The following is a 21,352-nucleotide window of genomic DNA, read 5'->3' on the forward strand; positions in this document are numbered from 1 at the left end:
GGCTGACACCCAGGCAGAGTGGTTCCACGGGGATTCCAGCCTCCCTGACCAATCAACCCATGTTCTCTTCTTCCTTTTACTCCCACAAACTTTTACTGTCAGCATTCAATAGTCCAGTATTGATTATACACATCTTTATGTATTTCTGATGGGCTTGTCTTTACTCGAGAAATCATTTCTCAGACAAGTGTACTAAAAAGCCTTCAAAGCATCTAAGAAGTAGCTCAGAGAAAGTGTTCAGTAAATACCTCCACGGAGTGGTGGCGGCATCCCTCTGCCCTCACGGGGAGGCATGCCACCTCGCATGCTGTTCATTGGAGGCTTCTTCCGAGCAAGAGACACTTTAAGTTTGCTCCCTTGAAAATCTCTCCCTAGAACGAGATAACAGAACACCAATTACTCCCAACCTCCAACTCTTCCCTCCTTGAGGGACAGGGCAAGGCTACACTACTCCTTTTTCACCAACTCCATGTTATCAACTCAACCATCCCCGCTGCAGCAAGTGTGCCCCACCCACAATCTTCTCTAAGAGCTTCACCAGCAAGGCTAGAAAAGGCCTTCACCAGCATCAGTGTCGAGGCCATATATATATATATATATATATATATATATATATATATAAACTCAAATGTACACCGGCTCACATGTCTGTGGGGCTTTCTGTACCCTCTGGTATCTGCGCTTAGAGAACCATTTACCACTTTAAGTAAAGTGGATTTGTAATAGTAATGACTGAAAAGGAGGGATCTGCTAATCCAGGGTCAGTGACTGGCGTGTCACATGGCCGACGGGAGCCAGGCAAGCAGCTCCCTGCCAGCCATGCAGTCCTCTTCCAGGAGCAGACAGAGGGTCTCCTTGCTCCTATGGCTCTCAAGTTCCTCCTTCCTGCCATGCCCTATAGTCCTGCAGAGGGAGAATATATCTATCCCTTGCCCCTAGAGCCACTTCAAGAATGGTATTCTAACAGAGTTAAATACAGTAGCAAGACCCCATCTTTACTGGCGAGTTGACACATGCAACATTTGCTTCCAGACCCTCCGTGTGCCCCAGAGCAGGCAGAGTACAGAATGCCAGTGAGCACACCCTTGTCGATCTAGGGCTCCTACCATCAAACCACTCCACGGCTGCCTTGGCAGTTGGTGGGTCTTCATAGGACACTGTAGCATCGCCTTTAGGCTTTCCTGTTTCCTTGTCCAAGTAGATATGGATCATGGGTTGTCCAGTTCTCTTGTTCATCTAGGCATAAAAGCATAGTTAGGCTGTGACCAGAACATACTAGTTTGGAAGGAAAAAGTCCATGTGAAATTCAAAGAAGTCCCTTGAACTGTCAAAAGGAGTAATTTTTCAGACACACATTCAGTAAGATGTTAGTTTATCTCTGAGTAGTGGAATTATGGGTGACTTACTTCCTAAACTGCTACAACAAATATATACTTAAATGATTTTTTCCTCTTAGGTATGTTTTATCACAAAAACCAAAAGAGGCCCAAACCTCCCAAGTGTGTAAGTGAACAGAATGGGTCCCATTCCTTCCCTAGCCATCTTCTCCTGGTGTCCTCGCACCTGCCCCAACATTTTCTATGCCCACACTAACAGGGACCCAGTGAGAGCAGCCACCTCTTAGGAGGCACTCAGGCTTTGACGTCATCACATAAGACATATCTCACATACAGTAAAAATGACCCTTAAATCATCAAGTACAGTACACAGGGCTGTGAGTATGCTAAGAAGATTCTTGATTAACTCCAACACAGCCAGTTTTCCCTCCAGAGCTAGAACAGATCATGAGTTTTTCAGCTGAACACCAGATGCAGTTGGCTTGAATTCAGGAGCCAAAACGCACAATATGACTTCATGTGTGTTTTTGCATTAAATGTGCATCTGATCAAAGTCTAATCTATACATATTTGTTTATGTCTCTAGTGATACTTGATAGTGTCTATTTATATGGTTTTCTTTTTTTTTTTTTTTTGTGAGGAAGATCAGCCCTGAGCTAACATCCATGCTAATCCTCCTCTTTTTGCTGAGGAAGACCAGCTCTTAGCTAACATCCATTGTCAATCCTCCTCCTTTTTTTCCCCCAAAGCCCCAGTAGATAGTTGTATGTCATAGCTGCACATCCTTCTAGTGCTGTATGTGGGACGCGGCCTCAGCATGGCCAGAGAAGCCCTGCGTCGGTGCATGCCCAGGATCCAAACCCGGGCCTCCAGTAGCAGAGCGTGCGCACTTAACTGCTAAGCCATGGGGTCGGCCCTATGGCTTTTTTCTTAAAGGTGGAGGTTGTAATATATATAGCCTGATACCTATGGTTTTTATAAAGAACATATACATAAAGACTGAAAACAAATATTGCAAAATAGTGGTATGAATGATTCGATATGTTGTTTTTTTTTGGTCAGGAAGATTAGGCCTGAGCTAACATCTGTTGCCAATCCTACTCTTTTTGCTGAGGAAGACTGGCCCCGGGCTCACAGCCACGCCCATCTTCTTCTACTTTATATGTGGGGTGGGTGCCTGACACAGCATGGCTTGATGAGCGGTGCATAGGTCCGCATCCAGGATCCGAACCTGCAAACCCTGGGCTGCCAAAGCAGAGCGCGTGAACTTAACCACTAATATCCCAGTGGGCTGGCCCCAATGGGATATGTATTTCCAAAATCTCCTTTACTTTACAAAATTTTGATAGTAAACACCACAACTAGGAAAAAACCCCACACATAACATACCATATACATCACAAATAGAGATCTCCCAGAATTTAAGATCTACCAGAATTTAAGATCTACCAAAATCAACTATTTCTATCCAGCTGCAACAATCAGAAAATGTCATTTTAATAAGACCATTAACCATAGCAACTAAAAAATAAAACAAATCTAAAAATATAACTAATGAAGATTTGCAAGATCTTTAAGGAGGTGGTCTTTACTAAAGACCTAAAAAAACGGAGATCCACAATGTTCGTGGGGTGAAAAAAGAGACTACTCAGGGCCGGCCCTGTGGCTTAGCGGTTAAGTGCGCGCGCTCTGCTGCTGGCGGCCCGGGTTCGGATCCCAGGTGCGCACCGATGCACCGCTTCTCTGGCCATGCTGAGGCCGCATCCCACATACAGCAACTAGAAGGATGTGCAACTATGATGTACAACTATCTACTGGGGCTTTGGGGGGAAAAAAAAAGGAGGAGGAGTGGCAATAGAGCTCAGAGCCAGTCTTCCTCAGCAAAAAGAGGAGGATTAGCATGGATGTTAGCTCAGGGCTGATCTTCCTCACAGGGAAAAAAAAAAAAAAAGACTACTCGGTATTATAAAAATGCCAATTCTCCTCAAATTGTCTTATTCAGCAAACAATCAATTTTTAAGGAACTACATAAACTGATTCTCAAATGTATTTAGAAGACCGAGGATTAAATAACAAAATATTCCTGAAGAAAAACAACAAAACAAGAATTGGCCTTACTGGATATCAAGACTTAGCATAAAGATACAGCAATTAACTGTGCTGTTAGCACAGGATCATACAAATTAACCAAAAGTATACAAGATAGCCAAGAAATAGATCCAGGTATGTGTGGAACTTTCTATGTGACAGATATAGCATTATATACCAGTAGGGAAAGGATGGAGCTTTCAATAAATGTGGCTGGAACAAAAGGTCTTGCAAATAGAAAAAAATGAAGACACAAACCAGTAAGGAAAAGACTGATAATGAACAATTCAACTACCTTAAAATTAAGAACTTCTATTCATCAAAAGAAAATGAGTAAAAAAGTGAGCCACAAACTGGAAGAATATATTTGCAACAGACAAGGATCAGCATTCAGACAACATAAAGAACTACGAGTAAATCATCAAATGACAAATGACTCAATGAAAAATGAGTACAAGACACAGACATTTCAGACGATGGTATGCAATTAGAACAACATTACTAGCAATGAGAAAAAAGCAAATTAAAACCACATTTCCATTTTCTTCTACCAGATTAGCAAAAGTTAAAAAGTCAGGTGATTCCCAGTAGTGGTGAGGATGTGGTGAATGTGATCCCAGGAGTGCTGGTGGAGTCTAAGTTGGGTAGCCATACTGTTATCTTGTCAAGTGAAACATGCACATACACCTTAAGAACTAGCAAGTCTACACCTGGGTACAGCTGATCCTCATTATTCATGGATTCAATATTTGCAAATTTGCCTACTCACTAATATTTATCTGTAACTCCAATACTTGTAGCACTCTGTGTTATTTGCAGACATGCACAGAGCAGCAACAAAATTTAAGTTGCTTGATGGACATGTTCCCAGCTGAGGGAGAACACGATGATGTTCTGCCCTCTTGTTCCAGCTCTTGCTAGAGAAGATCAGAGAATGGAAATGGTATGGGACAGGGCAGTACAGTGCAAGAAGTACTGGCTCTGGGGCCAGCTGGATGAATTTGAATACCAACTCAGGGAAGTCACTTAACACTTCTGAACCTTGTTTTCTTTGTAAAATAAAATCTACCAGGATGAGCTGTTTTCAGAATTTATGATTATAGTCTATGTGAAATATGTGTGTGTGTGTGTATATATATGTGTGTACATACCTCCCCTATGAGCAGTGGTTAAGCATTCACTAATTCAGTATGTGTACTGACTTCACAGAACTTAACTACCGTGAGTAACAAGAATCAACTGTATACGTACACACTAGAAACTACTGCACCATCCACCAGGAGACATGTACAAGAACGTTCACTGCAGCCTGGTTTACATACTAAAAACCTAGGAACAACCCAACTGTCTAGTAAGAGAATGTATAAATAACTTGTGATGTGTTTATAAATGAAATACAGGATTCCCAAACATTTGAGCTTCTGACCTAGAAACCCCTCCTCCACATCTCAAAATCCCAATTTCTCTTAGTCTTCCTCATCTAACTAACAACTCCACCACCACTCTAGTAGCTCAGACCAAAACTTTCTAGTCACACCAGCTTCTTTGAGCTTGCCAGGCAAGCTCCTGCCCCAGGATCTCTGCCTTGCAATTCCCCCTCACTATTCTGAAATACCCTCCCCGCTCTGAGCTGTATGGTTGCATTCCTCATTTTACCTCTGCCCTTCTTGTGGTTACAACAGTATAACATTTACCATCATGTAACATAATGTATTCCTTTTTACTGTATGTTCCCCACTATATATAAACTCCAAGGGTTCTTATCTGTTTGTTCCTGGTATATTCCCAGAATAGAGCTGCCTTATAGTAGTGTTTAGTAAACATTCTTCAAAAGTATGTGAAACAAACATTACTGAGGGCACATCTATAAACAGAAGAAAAGGAATGATAAAATTCAGGATGGGGGGGCCGGTCCTGTGGCATAGTGGTTAAGTACGCGCACTCCCCTTCAGCAGCCTGGGGTTCACAGGTTTGAACACCAGGCACACACCAACCGATGCATGCTTGTCAAGCCATGCCGTGGCGGCGTCCCATATAACTAGAGGAAGATGGGTAAGGATGTTAGCCCAGGGCCAATCTTCCTCAGCAAAAAGAGGACTGGCATCAGATGTTAGCTCGGGGCTGATCTTCCTCACCACCACCACCACAAAAAAAATCAGGATGGGAGTGAAGAAGGGATAAAACTGGGAAGGGAAGAAATATGCCAGGTACTTCAAAGGTACTCATAAAGCTCTACTTCTTATGCTGAGAAGTGGATACATAAACATTCATTTTATTTTATTTATTTATTTATTTATGATTTTATTTATTTATTTTTTCCCCCCAAAGCCCCAGTAGATAGTTGTATGTCATAGCTGCACATCCTTCCAGTTGCTGTATGTGGGACGCGGCCCCAGCACAGCCGGAGAAGTGGTGCGCGCCCGGGATCCGAACCCGGACCGCCAGCAGCGGACGGAGCGCATGCACTTAACCGCTAAGCCACGGGGCCGGCCCTAAACATTCATTTTAAAAATGATATATTCTATATTTCACAAAAGTAGTGTCTATATGTGTTCTTACAATTAACTGATAATTATTTAAAAAATGACGCTGAGTTATCAAATATGCTTAAACCATGTTTAGTATTTCTTTTCTATAAAAAAAAAAAAGACTGTTTTTTGGGGGGGTATTTTTAAGGAGTAAACCACAGTATGTCCAGAGAGAAAAGTCAGACAACTTTGGAAACAACTCTCAACGTCAATTCGGTCTCTTTAAAATGTTCTGCGGTTGGAAGATCTGTCAGATCAAATGGTTACGCTTTTACTTACCTTAACAACTCCACACTGCTTAAAGAAATCTGCCAGATCATCTAGAGTCACATTGTCATTTAATCCTTGCACATAAATTGCACTGTTGTCAGAGTCTTCATCTGGATCTACAGGTGGGCCTTGCAGAGAAAAGACAGAAGGGAGTTACTGTCATGTATCTATAGGGGCTCATTAACCATCTGGTCACTACTGCCTACTGGTATTCATCATAGACCTAAGAGAACTACCAACTAAACTCACAAGAATGCCACGGAACCTCTGGTTTACTTTGCTTAAGGCTATTATGAGTAGACGCTTATGATAAAGGAAGCTCAAACTGCCCCTGACAGCAAGAATATCACACTGATCTATCAAGCTCTTGAACTTTAGCATGTACTTACTTCTGTGCTATTCGTTTATAAAGCACAATATAAAACTCAAGAATTCAAAATTACCTAGATCAAGATCTGGTCCTTCATCCATAGGTCCTGCCAACCAGGAAAGATCATATAAAATATTATTAGTGCACGCCTTGCAAGCTACAAACCTTACAAACACACATAACTATCTACTACACCACCATTTGATGGGGCTTCATTAAATTCAAAATGACCCGCACTGCTAAAATGGAGCAGTGCCCCTTTAACATTTGTGAAAGGTTTGCTAGGGTTTTTTTCTTTGCTGGTTTGCTTTTAAACCATTAACCAAATACACTCTCAATGGTTATGTGCCAAATTAGTGTTAAATTTAAGTCAAAAATTTTCCTCCAAATAAACCAAATTTTAAAAATGTATTCTCCCCCATATTACAGAAGCAGTTGCTCAATACTTCAAGTTACCCTTTGTTTTGTAACCATAGGTTAACCTTATTACCCCTAAGACAATGCCGGCAGTACCCATTAGTCTCTTTTGTATAGATCATTTTTAAACCACTTATGAAACTAATAAAAAATTATAGTTTTCTAAAAACTGACTGTATTTTTTTTAAACACTATCCATGGTAATACTCAAAAACTTACCACCAGGCTTATTGAAGCCACCTCGCTCTCCAGCGCTGCTGGGGGGATAAACGAAGAAATGAAGGCCTTTCCCTTTAAAAGCCAGTACCGCTCTGAGCCTTGGGGGGGCTCGTGGGGAAGAAGGGCACTGGCTAAACACATCTCCAAACAATGCATCTCTCTCATCTTGTCACTATGCCTTTCTTCAGGGCAGCTTGCTCAAATTTCCTTTATATACAACCTTGCTTGTCTGATTGTAAACACCAGTGTGGTTGGTTCCTTTCGTTTCGGGGGCTGGTATTAATAGTGCAATACTTGGCAAATTAGGGGGAAAAGAAATAGATTCCCAAACACCCACCCCATCAGCTGAAAAGTAGGGAGAGCTTGGTGTAGAGAGGGGGAGCGAGCTGGGGCAACTGCTGTGATGACCCTTTCCATGTTCATAAAGGTGCACCCTCAACCTCTCCCAGGGGAGAGCCAACTGAGGCCCTGGGCTTCCTAACAAGTCACAGTACAATAAAGCAGGAGACAACCACATTAAATGCCCACAACACACACCAGAGGACGCATCCAGCCAATCTTCAGCATAAAGCCATACATTTCAGGGCACTAATGGATTTAACAATCGCTGTGAAAGGAGAATTTACAACAAATACCAAGGCTCAACGGACTGGGGGTGCAACTTTATAGACACATTAGTTGAGAATAATGATGATGGCAGTGTAAAATGACTGCCTTATATATTTTAAAGGGGGAGGGAATATGAATTGGGTTTTTTTTTCCTTTAAAATTAAATAAAGGCAGCTCCTTAGTGGGAGGCCCTGAGCTTTTAATAACCAGTATTGCACCTTTAATACCTGAATATACAATTTCAAGCTGTTGCATGCAGCTTTGTTTCCTTTTTAAAAGTACACACCATAAAATGTTCTCTCTCTTTAAACACAAAAGTTTACACTTTAATGTTACACAATTCTAGAGTATTATACCTCCTCTGGTTGATTACCAAACAACAAGTATGCAGTTACCAAAGTTACAGAAGGATTCCATTTATACAATGAATACATTTTGTTAAAAATATTCTATGTATATTTTTCCTCTCCATATGGACACCGTGTCTAGTCCCACTTTTCATTATGCTGCCGGCTGAGTACTGAGTACGGGTACTTTTTAAGTATTGAAGTGTATACAAGGCTCTCACTTTGTAACCTGTAGCATATAAATGCGACAAAGCATGTTAAAAAGTTTCCACGTTTAACAGCCAATGAAAATATCAAAATATTGAGGCAATGAAAAAAGGGCATGTTAACAACATTGAGTGCCTTACCTGCAAAAGACACTGAAAACCATCACCACACCACAATAAAAAAGAGGAGAGGGAGGAATGCCCCTGTCCTGTCCCCAGAGGATCCAACCGACTGCTTCACAGTCTGTTGAAAAACCTATGGGGAAAGCCATGAGTTTTTCTATGGCTCCAGGAGAGACTTCTTCTCCAGAAAGAGGGGATGCCTCTACTAGCCAAGTCTAGCAAAATTAGTAGAATTATTATTTCTGGAGTATTAAAATGAATAAACTTGAAATTGGTTTTGCAATTGAAAAATACTAAGAATTCTAGGTGATTGGAGACGTGATGATAGTAATTTCAAGTGTCTATGTCTATTTTAAAACATCCATAAAGAAGTGAAACCTTTATAATGGAATGACATTCTCCAAATCAGAAGACTGGTTTTACTTTATATCAAATTATTCATAAATTTTTGCATGTTGTAAAATGACTGTTTCTTCCAATAAAGATTTCACCAAAGGCTTTTTTAAGTTATGCAGAATATGCAAAACAGTATTTTCAATCAATATCTTTCAATAGTAAACAGATTCGTTAATATAAAAATTAAAGGTCAACTTTTTATCTATTTAATTTTGAAGTCCACTTCTATAAAAAAGAAATCCTATTCAATTTTTCCTTGAATCAACAGTGGTACCAAACCCAATTTATGCTTAATATATAACATTCTGCATAACTTTTTTACTAGTTGATATAGGGACAGAACACACACAGAACTGAGCCTTCTGGATTTGTTAACCACCAACATTATACCTCACCTTCATCAAAGTACAGACACCAGAAAGGGAAGAGGGGATGGGAGAAGGGAGGGGAAGGGCAGGCACAGGTAGCAGGGTTATGTTATCGATCTAAACAGTTTTCTAAACCAGATTGTGCCATCAATCAAAATGGTCAAACCGATTTAGACTTTTCAAAATCTCCAATGGGGAGTGATCCTATAATTATATACATTACTCTGCAAAAAACTATTGGATTTTTATGTGTACCAGATGCACCTGAGGCCATGTTCAAGGGTTATGGGACCAAGATCTTCATCATTATGTTCGACAGTTCCGAGTACAGACAGAAGTTGGGGACAAACATTGTGGAAAACAGCTGCATTCCTTTCCTGCAGTATATACACCAGGTATTTCAAGACAACCATTCAGAGGCAATTAGTTAAAAACCTAGGATTGTTAGAAGGGTTGTGTGTGTTCCATCCCAAGTCTATTACCCACAGAGGCTTTTGACCTCTGGACACCATGAAGGGAACTGAAAGCTCTAGTTTCAAAACCATTCTTTGTTCTCCCCAACCCAACCAAGTAGATTGGCAGGGAAAAAAAACAAACTGCCACTTAATATATGCCACAAAGATGACATTTCCATGTTTTAGAGGATGGCTTGGGCTCAACAGATTGTCCATGGAAATGTAGAAATAAATTTCTTATGTCTTTCAGTCCCTTCTTTCCATTGAAAATCCTATGGATGAAACAAAATTAGGTAAAAGGAGAAAAAGGTTTGCTCTTACCCCATTCCACCGCGTCCTCCTCCCCGCCCACCTCTGCTCATGCCTCCACGATCAAATCCCCCTCTTCCCCTGCCCCGGTTATCAGGGCCACTCATGCTCCGGTTCTCTCCTGGTCCGGAAAATCCTCCAGACTCCTGCCCATAAACACCCATGCTACTGGGGTGGTCCTGTCGGAATGAACCTGAGGAAAGAGTCACATCTGTAAGCCAAGGACCAGCATTTACATCACTGCCTGTTTGTACTTTCTCCTGGAATCACAGAATTCTCAATTGCAAGGCACTAATCAAGGCACCATCTTCTTTACACCTGACAAAGCACCCCTAATCAGAAGGCTCTTATAAGTTCACAAAAAAAAAAAATGCTGGTTCAGAAAGGCTGAACTAAGCTTATAATAAACCTACAATAAACCACTCCCAAATAAAAAAGAACCCTCTGGCCAACAGTTTACAGGGTTCTGTATACTAAGACGAAAGTCTCCAAAAGCTGCTTCTTTAAACTACACTCAAAAAACAAAAGTAGAGCCAGGTGTCTTAGGGTTTTAGCATGTTGCTAAGAGGTGGGCTCCATCAAGCAGCACTACTCATTTCATAGTTGTAACGAGACATGCCCATGGATGGAATTAAAAAAAAAAACAACAATCCAGGCAGAGATTAAATTGTGAAGACAGCTTTGAGTTTTGGTTACTTCTCCACATAACCAAAACTCTACTCTGTGAGGAGGATTTTATTTTTCTTAATGAATATAAACAGAAAACAAAAACAAAACATAGCATTTCCTTGACTATTGAAACTGCAGTAGTCTTCAATAGCTACCTGCTCACTCTCGCTTAATGAGTTGGGGTGGGCAGGCCATAAGGAATGCTGGCTTTCCTCACTGCATATGACCTCCCCAAAGAGAGCAGGGCTGGCAGTCTAGAACATTTTCTCTGGTCAGTTACAAATTCTCTTTTCTCTTTCTTTTGCAAGGCATATTAATTAACAATTAAATGGTAGAAAAGCACTGAAGTCTTTACTGGGACATCCAAGCTGTTAGCCAGGATGTTACGCCCTAAAGATGCATCCTGGAGTCTAAAAGTAAACAACGGTAAAGATCATTTCCCCATGTTCAGAAACGCCAAACATAATCATTCTTATTTGGTTTTCTCTCTTAGCAACTCACTCTGCTGCCCGTAGCTGCTGCTCTGTTGACTATATTGACTTGGAGCCTGGCTGTAGGATCCAGTTTGGGGGGGGTAACTAGTGGGCGGCTGCTGCCCATAGCTGCTTTGTTGACCATAGCTACTCTGCTGTCCATAGCTGCTCGGCTGCCCATAGGTGTTCTGCTGAGAGTAACTGCTCTGATCATAACTAGTCGGCTGTGTAGAGGAATAGCTGAAAGAAAAAAAAAAGAGCTTTTTAGGAAAGAGAGGCTTATTTCTTTAAGCTCTCTACACAGAAGAGACATTCATAGCATGTGACACAGACACCCTTAAAAATGCCCTTACTTTCTACATATCAACGGTTTGAATTTAAAATAAGCAAATATTTTTGTATTTAGAACAATAAAGCTTTCAATGGGAGGGAGAGGATAATTAAAAACAACCCCTAGAGAGTCTCCCCTTTTGCCCCCACCACCATTAAACAACAGTTCTTTTCAACTACATTCAAGGCAGATTTGGGAGTTTAGGTGCTGCTTGTATTAAAGGAAGAATATGCACATGTGCACTCAGGGAAGGCTGACCCAGTGAAAAAGACATTGAGAAAAAGGAGGCAGACTAAAGTGAGGCATTCAGTCTAAGCCTGCCTCCAACAATTCCCTTGAGGGATGACTTTTCTGAAGGTACAAGGCCTTGGGGTGTGTGTCCACATAAAAATGGCAATTTTCTCTTGAAGATTTGTCTAAGTTTCAAACTGCTTTGCTATAGTTTCAAACTTTCAGAAATGTCTGATTAATGAAATCTGGACATCAATAAAGAGAAGATAGATAAGGAAACTTCAGAATCAAGGCACTGTATGAAAGATGAATATTAGACTGATATTCATCTTTCAGTATGTTAACTACATGGCAGGGAAACTAACCAAAGATACATTCTTACATAAAAATAAAGCTTAAAAGAACTGGTATTAAACTCTAGATGAACCGTGATAATGAAAAACAAAAAAGACAATATATTTTAAAGTACAATTAAACTAAGCCTCCCTCACCACAGTGGTATGGATTCAAAAGCCTCTCTTCACCAAATGTACCTAACCACCTTGTCAGATTAACTGCTCTCGGCATAACAGGTATGGGTGAGCTCTGTGGAAAAACTGCTGTAAGCCCTGACCCCTGTTGCTCCAAGCTGTACAGAGACACTTACCCAGTTAGCTGTATTTGCTCCTAAACCTGTTCACGTTTGTTGTACTTTAATGTGTAAACCAATGAAGTAAGTGCAAAAGAGGAATTGTTACTTCTGGCAAAACTAAGCACTTTAGGACACAATTCAGACAATTCATTTGAAAACTTGCTTCAAATTAAAGGTGAGTGAGACAACTTGCAGTTCTTCCTCTACTTTAAAGAAATCAAAACTGGACACTGTAGCTGCTGTGGGGTTAACATAAGACATCGAGAATGCAGAACAAATAAACCTGTAGTCAAAAGAAAAGGCCTTGGCCCAACCATTAAAAGACTAGTGCATAAATGGATCTCCGGGTTAAGTTAAATACAAAATGATTAAGGAAGTTTCTGTTTTTATAATGTCCTGCACTTTACCCATCCCAAATGCATCAGAGAAGGTGGCTTCTACGGTTCTGTTTACCTGCTTTCATATATGTCTATTTCTCATTCACCTGAATTAACTAAAAGAGCAAAATTAAAAGAACCTAGAGTAGTAAAAATGTTTTTGTTTGTATTTAGAGAAGAGAGTTATCGGCTGCCAGGTACTGCTATGGGAACCTAGGACTGAGGTCTATGTAACAATATGTGGTCAGGCTTATCACTGGGAGAGTCAGATAATGTATCTCACTTGAGGAAGCAGAAGGAGGCTGGTCAACAGCCTGAAAAACACTGTTTTGTTATCCTACTAGCTCACTGGCGACAGAATGAAGACACTGACCTGGTAGGAGGATAGGATGGTGGCGCCGTGACTGGCTGCATGGGGTAGCTCCCAGGCACCTGGGGATAACTGTAGTTACTCTGTCCATATCCTAGGCTGGGCTGGTTGTAACCACCTGTGCTAGATTGAGGTTGACTAGTCTCAGCGGGTTTGTTACCATCCTGCGGTCTAAAAGTAGAAATAAAAAAGTGAGATGTTTTTTCTCAATCACAAAACTCTTGGGTAAGAACCCTACAATCTATGAGCAATACGCAATGTTAGGATTGAGCTTAGAAATAAATACAAGTGTAAAGTGAACTACATGTCAGTCCAACTGTATCTGCTGGAAAAGAACACTAAGGAATGAGGACAATTAATCACATCCACAGAAGAGACACCAACATGCTCCATTCATTCCATATAATAAACAGCTATAAAAGGCAGTCACCGTAGTCTGCGTTGCCAGTTTAAGTGATCCGGGAGGAGAGGTGGTTTGTTACGGAGAAATGCTTTTTCTTAAAAAGGACTGTTTGAATACAAATAAGAAACTTTAACAATAATGCAAGTTTTGGGTTAGCATAACATTTATCTAAGTCCATGGCATTTATAAGTTTGGACTATCTGTGGGTTTATGTTTCTCATTTACTAAGAACAGACCTGAGAAAACATTTCCTAACGTGGACTGCCATAAATTAATCTAACCTTGCCTCAAAGTCTCCATTATGGAAATATCAGAGTAGGGCAGGGAGACACACACCCCTCTCATGCTCAGATGAACTAGGAAATATCCTTGTTAAGTGGTAACAATCCCAATTGCAAGGGAAAAAACACAGGTGTTTCTATTACTCTTAGCCCTAACAGTTTGCAACAAGGTTGTAGCAAAATGAGCTTGAGCTATTTTAAGCAACGCCCCAAGAATCAGGAGGCAGACCAGAGAGGATGTGGAAGTACTATACTAGTTTCTCCAAAAAGCTGAAATGGGTCACAAACCCCTCTTTCCAGCGGAAAAAGAAGCAGCTGTCACTGATCATGAGAGACAGCTGTTTTAAAGTGGTAAGGATTGAAAATTAAGAGAATAGGAACCAAAAAGGATGATTTATAAAAACCCAGTTAATACAGAACCCCCTCCCCCCAGCTATGGCTTGGATATACTATTGCAATGAAGCATCATATGGGGCTTCAAACACTTGATAACACTCTGAAATGCTCAGGTCAACTGAAATGGGGCCCTATAGGAATCAGTTTAACCTAACTACTGCACAGGCTGTCTAGCAGATGTAAACTACCAAGTAGCTCTGATTACTCACTATGCATTTTAGAAGTAATTTCACGAGTGTCTGCCAGAGCTAATTTCTCACTTCTCAAGCAGAAAAAAAGTCTAGGTTATAAGTTGATCTCGTTTATTCCCCAGAAAGTCTCCTTTCAAATCAGAAATCTGGGCCGGCCCCGCGGCTTAGCGGTTAAGTGCGCGCACTCCACTGCTGGCGGCCCGGGTTCGGATCCTGGGCGCGCACCGACGCACCGCTTCTCCGGCCATGCTGAGGCTGCGTCCCACATGCAGCAACTAGAAGCATGTGCAACTATGACATACAACTATCTACTGGGGCTTTGGGGGAAAAAAAATAAATAAATAAAAATTAAAAAAAAAAAAAAAGAATTCAATGTTCCTTCAAGACTGTATGCAGAAACCATCTAAGTGCACTGCCTAAAGCAAAGACCTGAAATCTTCTGTTAAGTAATAATCAATACTGTTTACCTGCTAATCAGTTATGGAGTATGAACTTCACCTGAATAGTCACGGCATAGCAAGGTACACAGTTATGAACTTATACTTGCCTGTGATATTTATATTACCAAGCCCCTACATAATACAGAGAAAAATCATGTCAACTCCTTAAGCTGAGACACCAATGCTTGACTTCTGGATACAGATATATCCTTTATTGACAATTGGATCATATGACTATTTCTGAATCACATGATGCTACCCCCCACCCCTGCACTGTGAACTACCATGTTTTTCCCAAAGAGAAAGCTGACACCCATTTACAGGGGCAATAACACCACAGGTAAAAGCATCAAAAGTACCAGTCTATGGGCCGGCCCGGTGGCTTAGCGGTTACGTGCACGCGCTCCGCTGCTGGCGGCCCGGGTTCGGATCCCGGGCGTGCACCGACGCACCGCTTCTCCGGCCATGCTGAGGCCGCGTCCCACATACAGCAACTAGAAGGATGTGCAGCTATGACATACAACTATCTGCTGGGGCTTTGGGGGAAAAAATAAATAAATAAAATCTTTAAAAAAAAAAAAAAAGTACCAGTCTATCAGTTCTGCTGTGAGGGAAACCTCACTCTCAATTTTCTTCTGGGTTTAGATAAATACAACAGCCTCCTCCTACCCTAAAAGGTCACTCTTTTGAAACTAGACAACACTTCAGTAACGTTTCTCATTTTGGCCCCTGGATGGCACCATTTCTCTACTAAATGGAGAATAATGTGTTTGCGGTGTGCTCTAGCACATTACTGTAATGATTATTATTATTTTCGTGTGTGTGCATGAGGAAGATCAGCCCTGAGCTAACACCTGTGCCCATCTTCCTCCACTTTATATGGGACGCCACCACAGCATGGCCTGACAAGCAGTGCATCAGCGCGCGCCTGAAATCCAAACGTGGGCCGCCAGCAGCGAAGCACGTGCACTTACCCGCTATGCCATGGGGCCGGCCCCTACCGTAATGATTATTAAGAACACAGTCAACACCTAAAAGAAGGTGAGAGTAGCCATTAAAAGAGAACTAAGTCACGGATTCTCGAAGTATGCACAGTTGCTTTCTTTTCTGAAAACCTGAGGCTGGTGCTCTATAGACTTAGGAGTAGAGAGTGTGGCCTTACCTTGCAGGTGCGGTGGCTGCCGGCTGCTGCCCATAGGCTGGATAAGCAGGCTGAGTGCCATATGCAGACTGAGCTGCATAGGAGGCCTGGGTGGTAGTCACCGTAGCAGTGGTGGTATCATAAGCACCAGTGCCGTACCCCTGGACAGGCTGACTGTATGCCTGGGGGGCAGTTGGAGTAGTATAACCTAGAACAAAGCAGAGCTACATCAGATTTCTGGCTCCTCAGAGATCCACCTAGACACTCATTAACAGAACAATTTGTAAACCACCTATTTGCAACCATCATGATATTTAACTCCTTTAAGTGTCTTCCCTTCAGGTAGAATAGCAACAATCCAATATTTAAAGCCTAGGTTCTCTGAAAGTATCCAGTTTTCAGCAAAGCAATGTCTCTTTTGCTCTAAAACCACACCTAACAGAAAGGAGGGGACAGAGGAAAAGTATTGGTATAGAAAACAGGGTTCCTTCTGCCCCACCCCTCAAGATTTAAACAGGAGACAAGTCTGCTTTTGCTAATTCTACACCAGTTTTGCTAGCAGGCCTTCCTAACAGGTTTCTCAACTCATTACTGAAGTACTCAAAAAAACTCTCAAGCAGGAATAAAATGTCCCCAAAAGGGAAGTAAAAGGCAAATGACACAGCATCTTAAAAGAGCTACAAAATAATGATCCAGGTACTAGTTTTAGCATTATAGCTATAATTTGGAATTACTTGCTTTCAGTCCCAAGTACTGCACCATGGGCAGTTCATGATTAAGGAAACTGGAAATTCCAGAGAACATTGTTTAATTTTCAGTGGGAGATGTTAACAATTGACTGAATATGCTAAGAACTGCAAATTTTGTTTCAGGTAACAAACAACTAAAAAAAAATGCTTGCTACCTGCACTAAGATTTGAAATGGCAGAGTAATAAAGATACACTGCAAATTATATTTGCTTAAGTATAACCAAAGGTTCTCTTATTTAATTTTTTTGGTAAATTAAATTAAACTTAATACTCCCAAAATAAACCTTTAAAAGGCAAATGGTTTTCACATAATAAAACTCTGAGATTCTAGGCTGGTCATCAAATTACCCACCTTCATCCCTCTCGTATTTACCCATCACAAACAAAAGGGTCTTCTTCCTGCTCACCAGTATTGATGGTTGCCCCTAGAAGCCCCCTTGCTATTTCCCTAACCAAATGTCACAAAGAGACCTGCTCTCACAGGTGTGCACCAGACCAAGACAGGTTCTCTCCCTAGTTCCTGCCTCTGCCAGACCAGGCAGGATCCACGCCCTTTCACCTGGAACTTGGGGTTGGAGCGTGACAAAAACCCAAAAATCTGCAGCTCCTAACTTGAGGCCCTTTCCTGTGAGAGGTGTTATAACCTTTCCAGGTGCTGGCTTCTCCTCCCTCCTACTCCTCCTCATGGTCAATGGGCACAAGTATGCCATGCAATAAAAAGTTGGGTCCACTCTGCATTTATATCTATCAAAGAAAAATCACAATCTCACTAAAGTAAAAAAGAGCTTCAGTACTTAAAACAATTCTTGAATTAAGACTGTTCATTTTAGTTAAGATTTAGGGTTTTAAACTTCAGTTAGAATAAAGTGTCCTCACTATACACACAAACTTCCTAGCCAAAAACAAATACTAACTTCCCTTTGTACAATCTAAAGTGTCACCCTTTGTAGCACAGAGTATAATATTTTCTTCTCCATCCCAGATATTTTAGGGAAATTCTGAAATTAATTATACACAAAGACAGTAATTTCCTTCTCAAAACTGTTGGACTGAAATGTATATGAAAGCATATTTCACAAAACAGGGAACCTCAAGCAATGGAAGTTTTTTGAGTTGGCATGTTGTTCATCTGAACTGTTTATTTAATTTAAAAGTTCTTTGCAGAGCCCTAATGTCAACCATATAAAGCATTCATTTATTTACATTTAACTGGAATCTAATTCCACCTACCCTATTACTACACTACTACACAGATTTTGTTTTTCCCTACATGATGACAGGCCATCTATAAGATTTACAAGAAGAGGAATTAAACAACAACAACAAAAACTAAAACTGATCATCAGGGCAATAACTCATGTCATAAAACTATGCAGCAACAGTTAGAGCCTCGTAGTGCTAAAGATTACAGTAATAAACACTGGGTTAATTAATAATCTTTTAATTAATCTGTAGTACCCATACAAGCAGCCAAGCAAAATGACAAAAATTAACAGAGCAAAATAATTCAATGACAATAAAAAAGACCAACAGCAAAAAGACAACCATCTACTATGTGCTGACGACTTTAAGGAAAAACGTATTAGGAAACATTACACAAACCCACCAAAATTTTTGTTCAACCTCAACAGTAAAAATTAAAGATTTCTATTCCAATTAATGAATTGAGATTTATATAGCCCCTTTCTCATGAAGCCTAATTAAAAAGTTCTAGAAAAAGGAAGTGTCTTTTTATACATCCCTTCCAATAACGATCCAATGACTTTTATTTTTTTTATTTTTTTTAAAGATTTATTTATTTATTTTCCCCCCAAAGCCCCAGTAGATAGTTGTATGTCATAGTTGCACAGCCTTCTAGTTGCCGTATGTGGGACGCAGCCTCAGCGTGGCCGGAGAAGCGGTGCGTCGGTGTGCGCCCGGGATCCGAACACGGGCCGCCAGCATCAGAGAGCACGCACTTAACCGCTAAGCCACAGGGCCGGCCCTCCAATGACTTTTATATGTAAAGGCAGCATGAGGCAAGGAAAAAAGTACTAAGTGTGCTTGAACCCACTTGCTACCTCTACCTGTTAGGGTCTGTTACAACTTAGTTTGGTTCAGCCTCAGTTTGCTCATCAGGGTTTAATTTTGGTTCCCACACTCCAAAGGATGATGGGAGAATTAAGGGAGATATGAAGGGTCCTCCTTAAACTATAAAGTCTATACCAAGATTTCCTTATTAAGCGCAATCTCTTGCTCATCAAAGTTACTAGTTTCTGTATTAGAATGTCCTACACTTTCCATGCCCATAGTCACGATGGGATTTTTTTTTAAATTTTTTTTTTATTTGTTTGTTTATTTTTCCCCCAAAGCCCCAGCAGACAGCTGTAGGCCATAGCTGCACATCCTTCCAGCCGCTGCACGTGGGACACGGCCCCAGCACTGCCGGAGAAGCAGTGTGTCAGTGCGTGCCCGGGATCCGAATCCGGGCTGCCAGCAGCGTAGCGCATGCACTCAACCGCAAAGCCATGGGGCCGGCCCAATGATGGGACGTTTTTCAATCAACGAACAATTCAAGTAACGTGGCTCTAGAGAATCTAGAAGACCACTGTGTTTCCTACAAATGATGTTATCATGTCCCTATAAAATAATCTAGAGACTCAAAAGGCTAGATCTAAGCTGTATTTATTTTCAAATGATACTTGCTTTAAAAAATGGGCAAAGGTGGTCAAAAGATACAAACTTCCAGTTATAAAACAAACAAATCATGGGGATATATCATACAGCATGGTGACTATAGTTAATAATACTGTATTGTATATCTCAAAGCTGCTGAGAGATCTTAAAAGTTCCCATCACAATAAAAAAAAAAAACCTAACTATATGTGATGATGGATGTTAACTGGTGATCATTTCACAATATATACAAATATCAAATCATCATGCTGTACACTAATATAATGTTATATGTCAATTATATCTCAGTAAAAAACAAAATAGCTTGAATACGAAAAGTTCATCTCACAATTTCAAAATGCTGTGCTAAAAATTTAAACTCCATAGTTTTAGTTCTAGCTTTTCCTACAGTTGCAACTAACACCAACAGAAAGTTTAAATATTTCCCATCCTATTCAAGATATGCATTTGATAGACAGATTAGGAAGTACTTCTCATTAAATCCAGGACATTGTCACTCAAAAAGATAAATTATAGATAGATTTCCCCCCACTAAAGCCTCTTGCAGAACTGAAGATAGTTTGAAAATAAGAGTTTTTACATCTCTAAGACTTCTGTATTAGATATTCTTTTATAATAATAATAATAATAAAGATGGGAGTGGGTGGGTGGGGAGAAGGCAGGGATCCTGCAACGTCACACAGCACTAAACATAAAAAAATTATTGTAAAATTTTCACATACTGTACTGTCAATCCCAGTATTAGGATACAATTTATTCTAATTCTTAGAATAGTTTATTTTTTAGCTCCCTGGAATATATATTTACATAAGACATACTATGGATTAAAATAATTCGTTAACACTTAAACAGAAAATAAAATGTGTCTGGACGGGAAACCAACCAACAGACAAACATAATACATGCAGGGTGGCAGTCTGCTCCTCTAAATAATCTAATCATGCAACCTATCCTTCAGGGAATAGGGGGAAATCAGCTGGGGAGTAGTCATCTGAAATACCTTTGGGAAGGTGAACAACTATTATTACAGCTTGACACAAAATAAAGTCAAAATAAAATAAAGCAAAACTTTTCCCAAAATCACATGAAGAAAAGGACATGGATCTGCAAATGGCACCTGAAGCAGTTTTCCATTAGCACCTTGTGTGTGATGTTAGAAAGTCTGAGGGTTAAACAAATGAAAACACCTAAAGGGTTAACATTACAGGGTTAGACAAGATGGAAAGCATTTCCCATGCAAGAATGAGCAGGATAGTCAAACCTGTACTGGTCCCTTCTACTGTGGAAAGCACAAAACAAAAAGTAGAGGGTACACTATCAGATGAAGCAAACAGATGCGAAAACCAGTTTGATTTTTAAGCAGCTCAGTTAAAGAAGGCTCATTCTTACCCAGTTTTAGCATTAGCACAATCTTTTACATATTCTTCATTTTGTCGTGAGATTATTCAATACACTGTATAAAATAGTTAAAAGGAAAAGTTCTTTTCTCCCTTGGAATTGATCCCACCCAAATTCTATTAGAGATTCCTCACGGAGAACACAAGGGAAAGGAAAAAAAGAAACAGCTCATCTGAAGAATACACCCAAGATGCCAAGGTATGGACCAGAATATACACCTGAGAGCACAAGCAACAAGCTTCTTAGTAAACACCCTAGCTGACGTGACCCAAGTGTTTTCAAGGCAGGCCTTACCAGTGGGAGGCTGTCCATAAGAAGTTGCATAGGCGGTCTGCCCATAGGTCGCAGTGGTCTGAGCCTGGGTATAGCTGACATCAGTGGGCTGTCCATAGGTTCCATAACTTTGTTGCCCATACGCCTGCTCGAAGAAAATTGATGCAAGAACTTCATATATGAACCTTATACTTTAGCAATAAAATGGACTGACTTCTAAGTTTCTAAATTGGAGAACCAAAATCAAAAAACTGCTTTCTAGTAAAAAGATTTTTAAAA

General features: G+C 40.5%; 1 protein-coding gene across 3 annotated transcripts in view; it reads right to left on the minus strand.

Annotated features, from left to right (window-relative positions):
* The window catches only part of EWSR1 (EWS RNA binding protein 1), a 28,730-nt gene that overhangs the window by 1,916 nt on the left and 5,462 nt on the right, over window positions 1–21,352 (minus strand). The window contains exons 4-13 of one of the 3 annotated variants that reach the window (XM_014787016.2): window positions 21,095–21,218; window positions 15,998–16,184; window positions 13,128–13,295; window positions 11,213–11,424; window positions 10,055–10,235; window positions 7,230–7,264; window positions 6,667–6,699; window positions 6,233–6,351; window positions 1,107–1,236; window positions 249–371 (exon numbers count right to left, since the gene is read on the minus strand). In XM_014787016.2, the coding sequence (XP_014642502.1) occupies window positions 249–371; window positions 1,107–1,236; window positions 6,233–6,351; window positions 6,667–6,699; window positions 7,230–7,264; window positions 10,055–10,235; window positions 11,213–11,424; window positions 13,128–13,295; window positions 15,998–16,184; window positions 21,095–21,218 (1,312 nt within the window). Of the gene's footprint in view, window positions 1–248; window positions 372–1,106; window positions 1,237–6,232; window positions 6,352–6,666; window positions 6,700–7,229; window positions 8,415–10,054; window positions 10,236–11,212; window positions 11,425–13,127; window positions 13,296–15,997; window positions 16,185–21,094; window positions 21,219–21,352 lie in introns of those variants that run through there. The other 2 variants (XM_004429826.3, XM_004429828.3) reach the window with 2 other exon arrangements.

Source organism: Ceratotherium simum, chromosome 35 (genome assembly GCF_057802395.1).
Source record: "Ceratotherium simum simum isolate JZ-2026a chromosome 35, ASM5780239v1, whole genome shotgun sequence".
Lineage (NCBI taxonomy): Eukaryota > Metazoa > Chordata > Mammalia > Perissodactyla > Rhinocerotidae > Ceratotherium > Ceratotherium simum.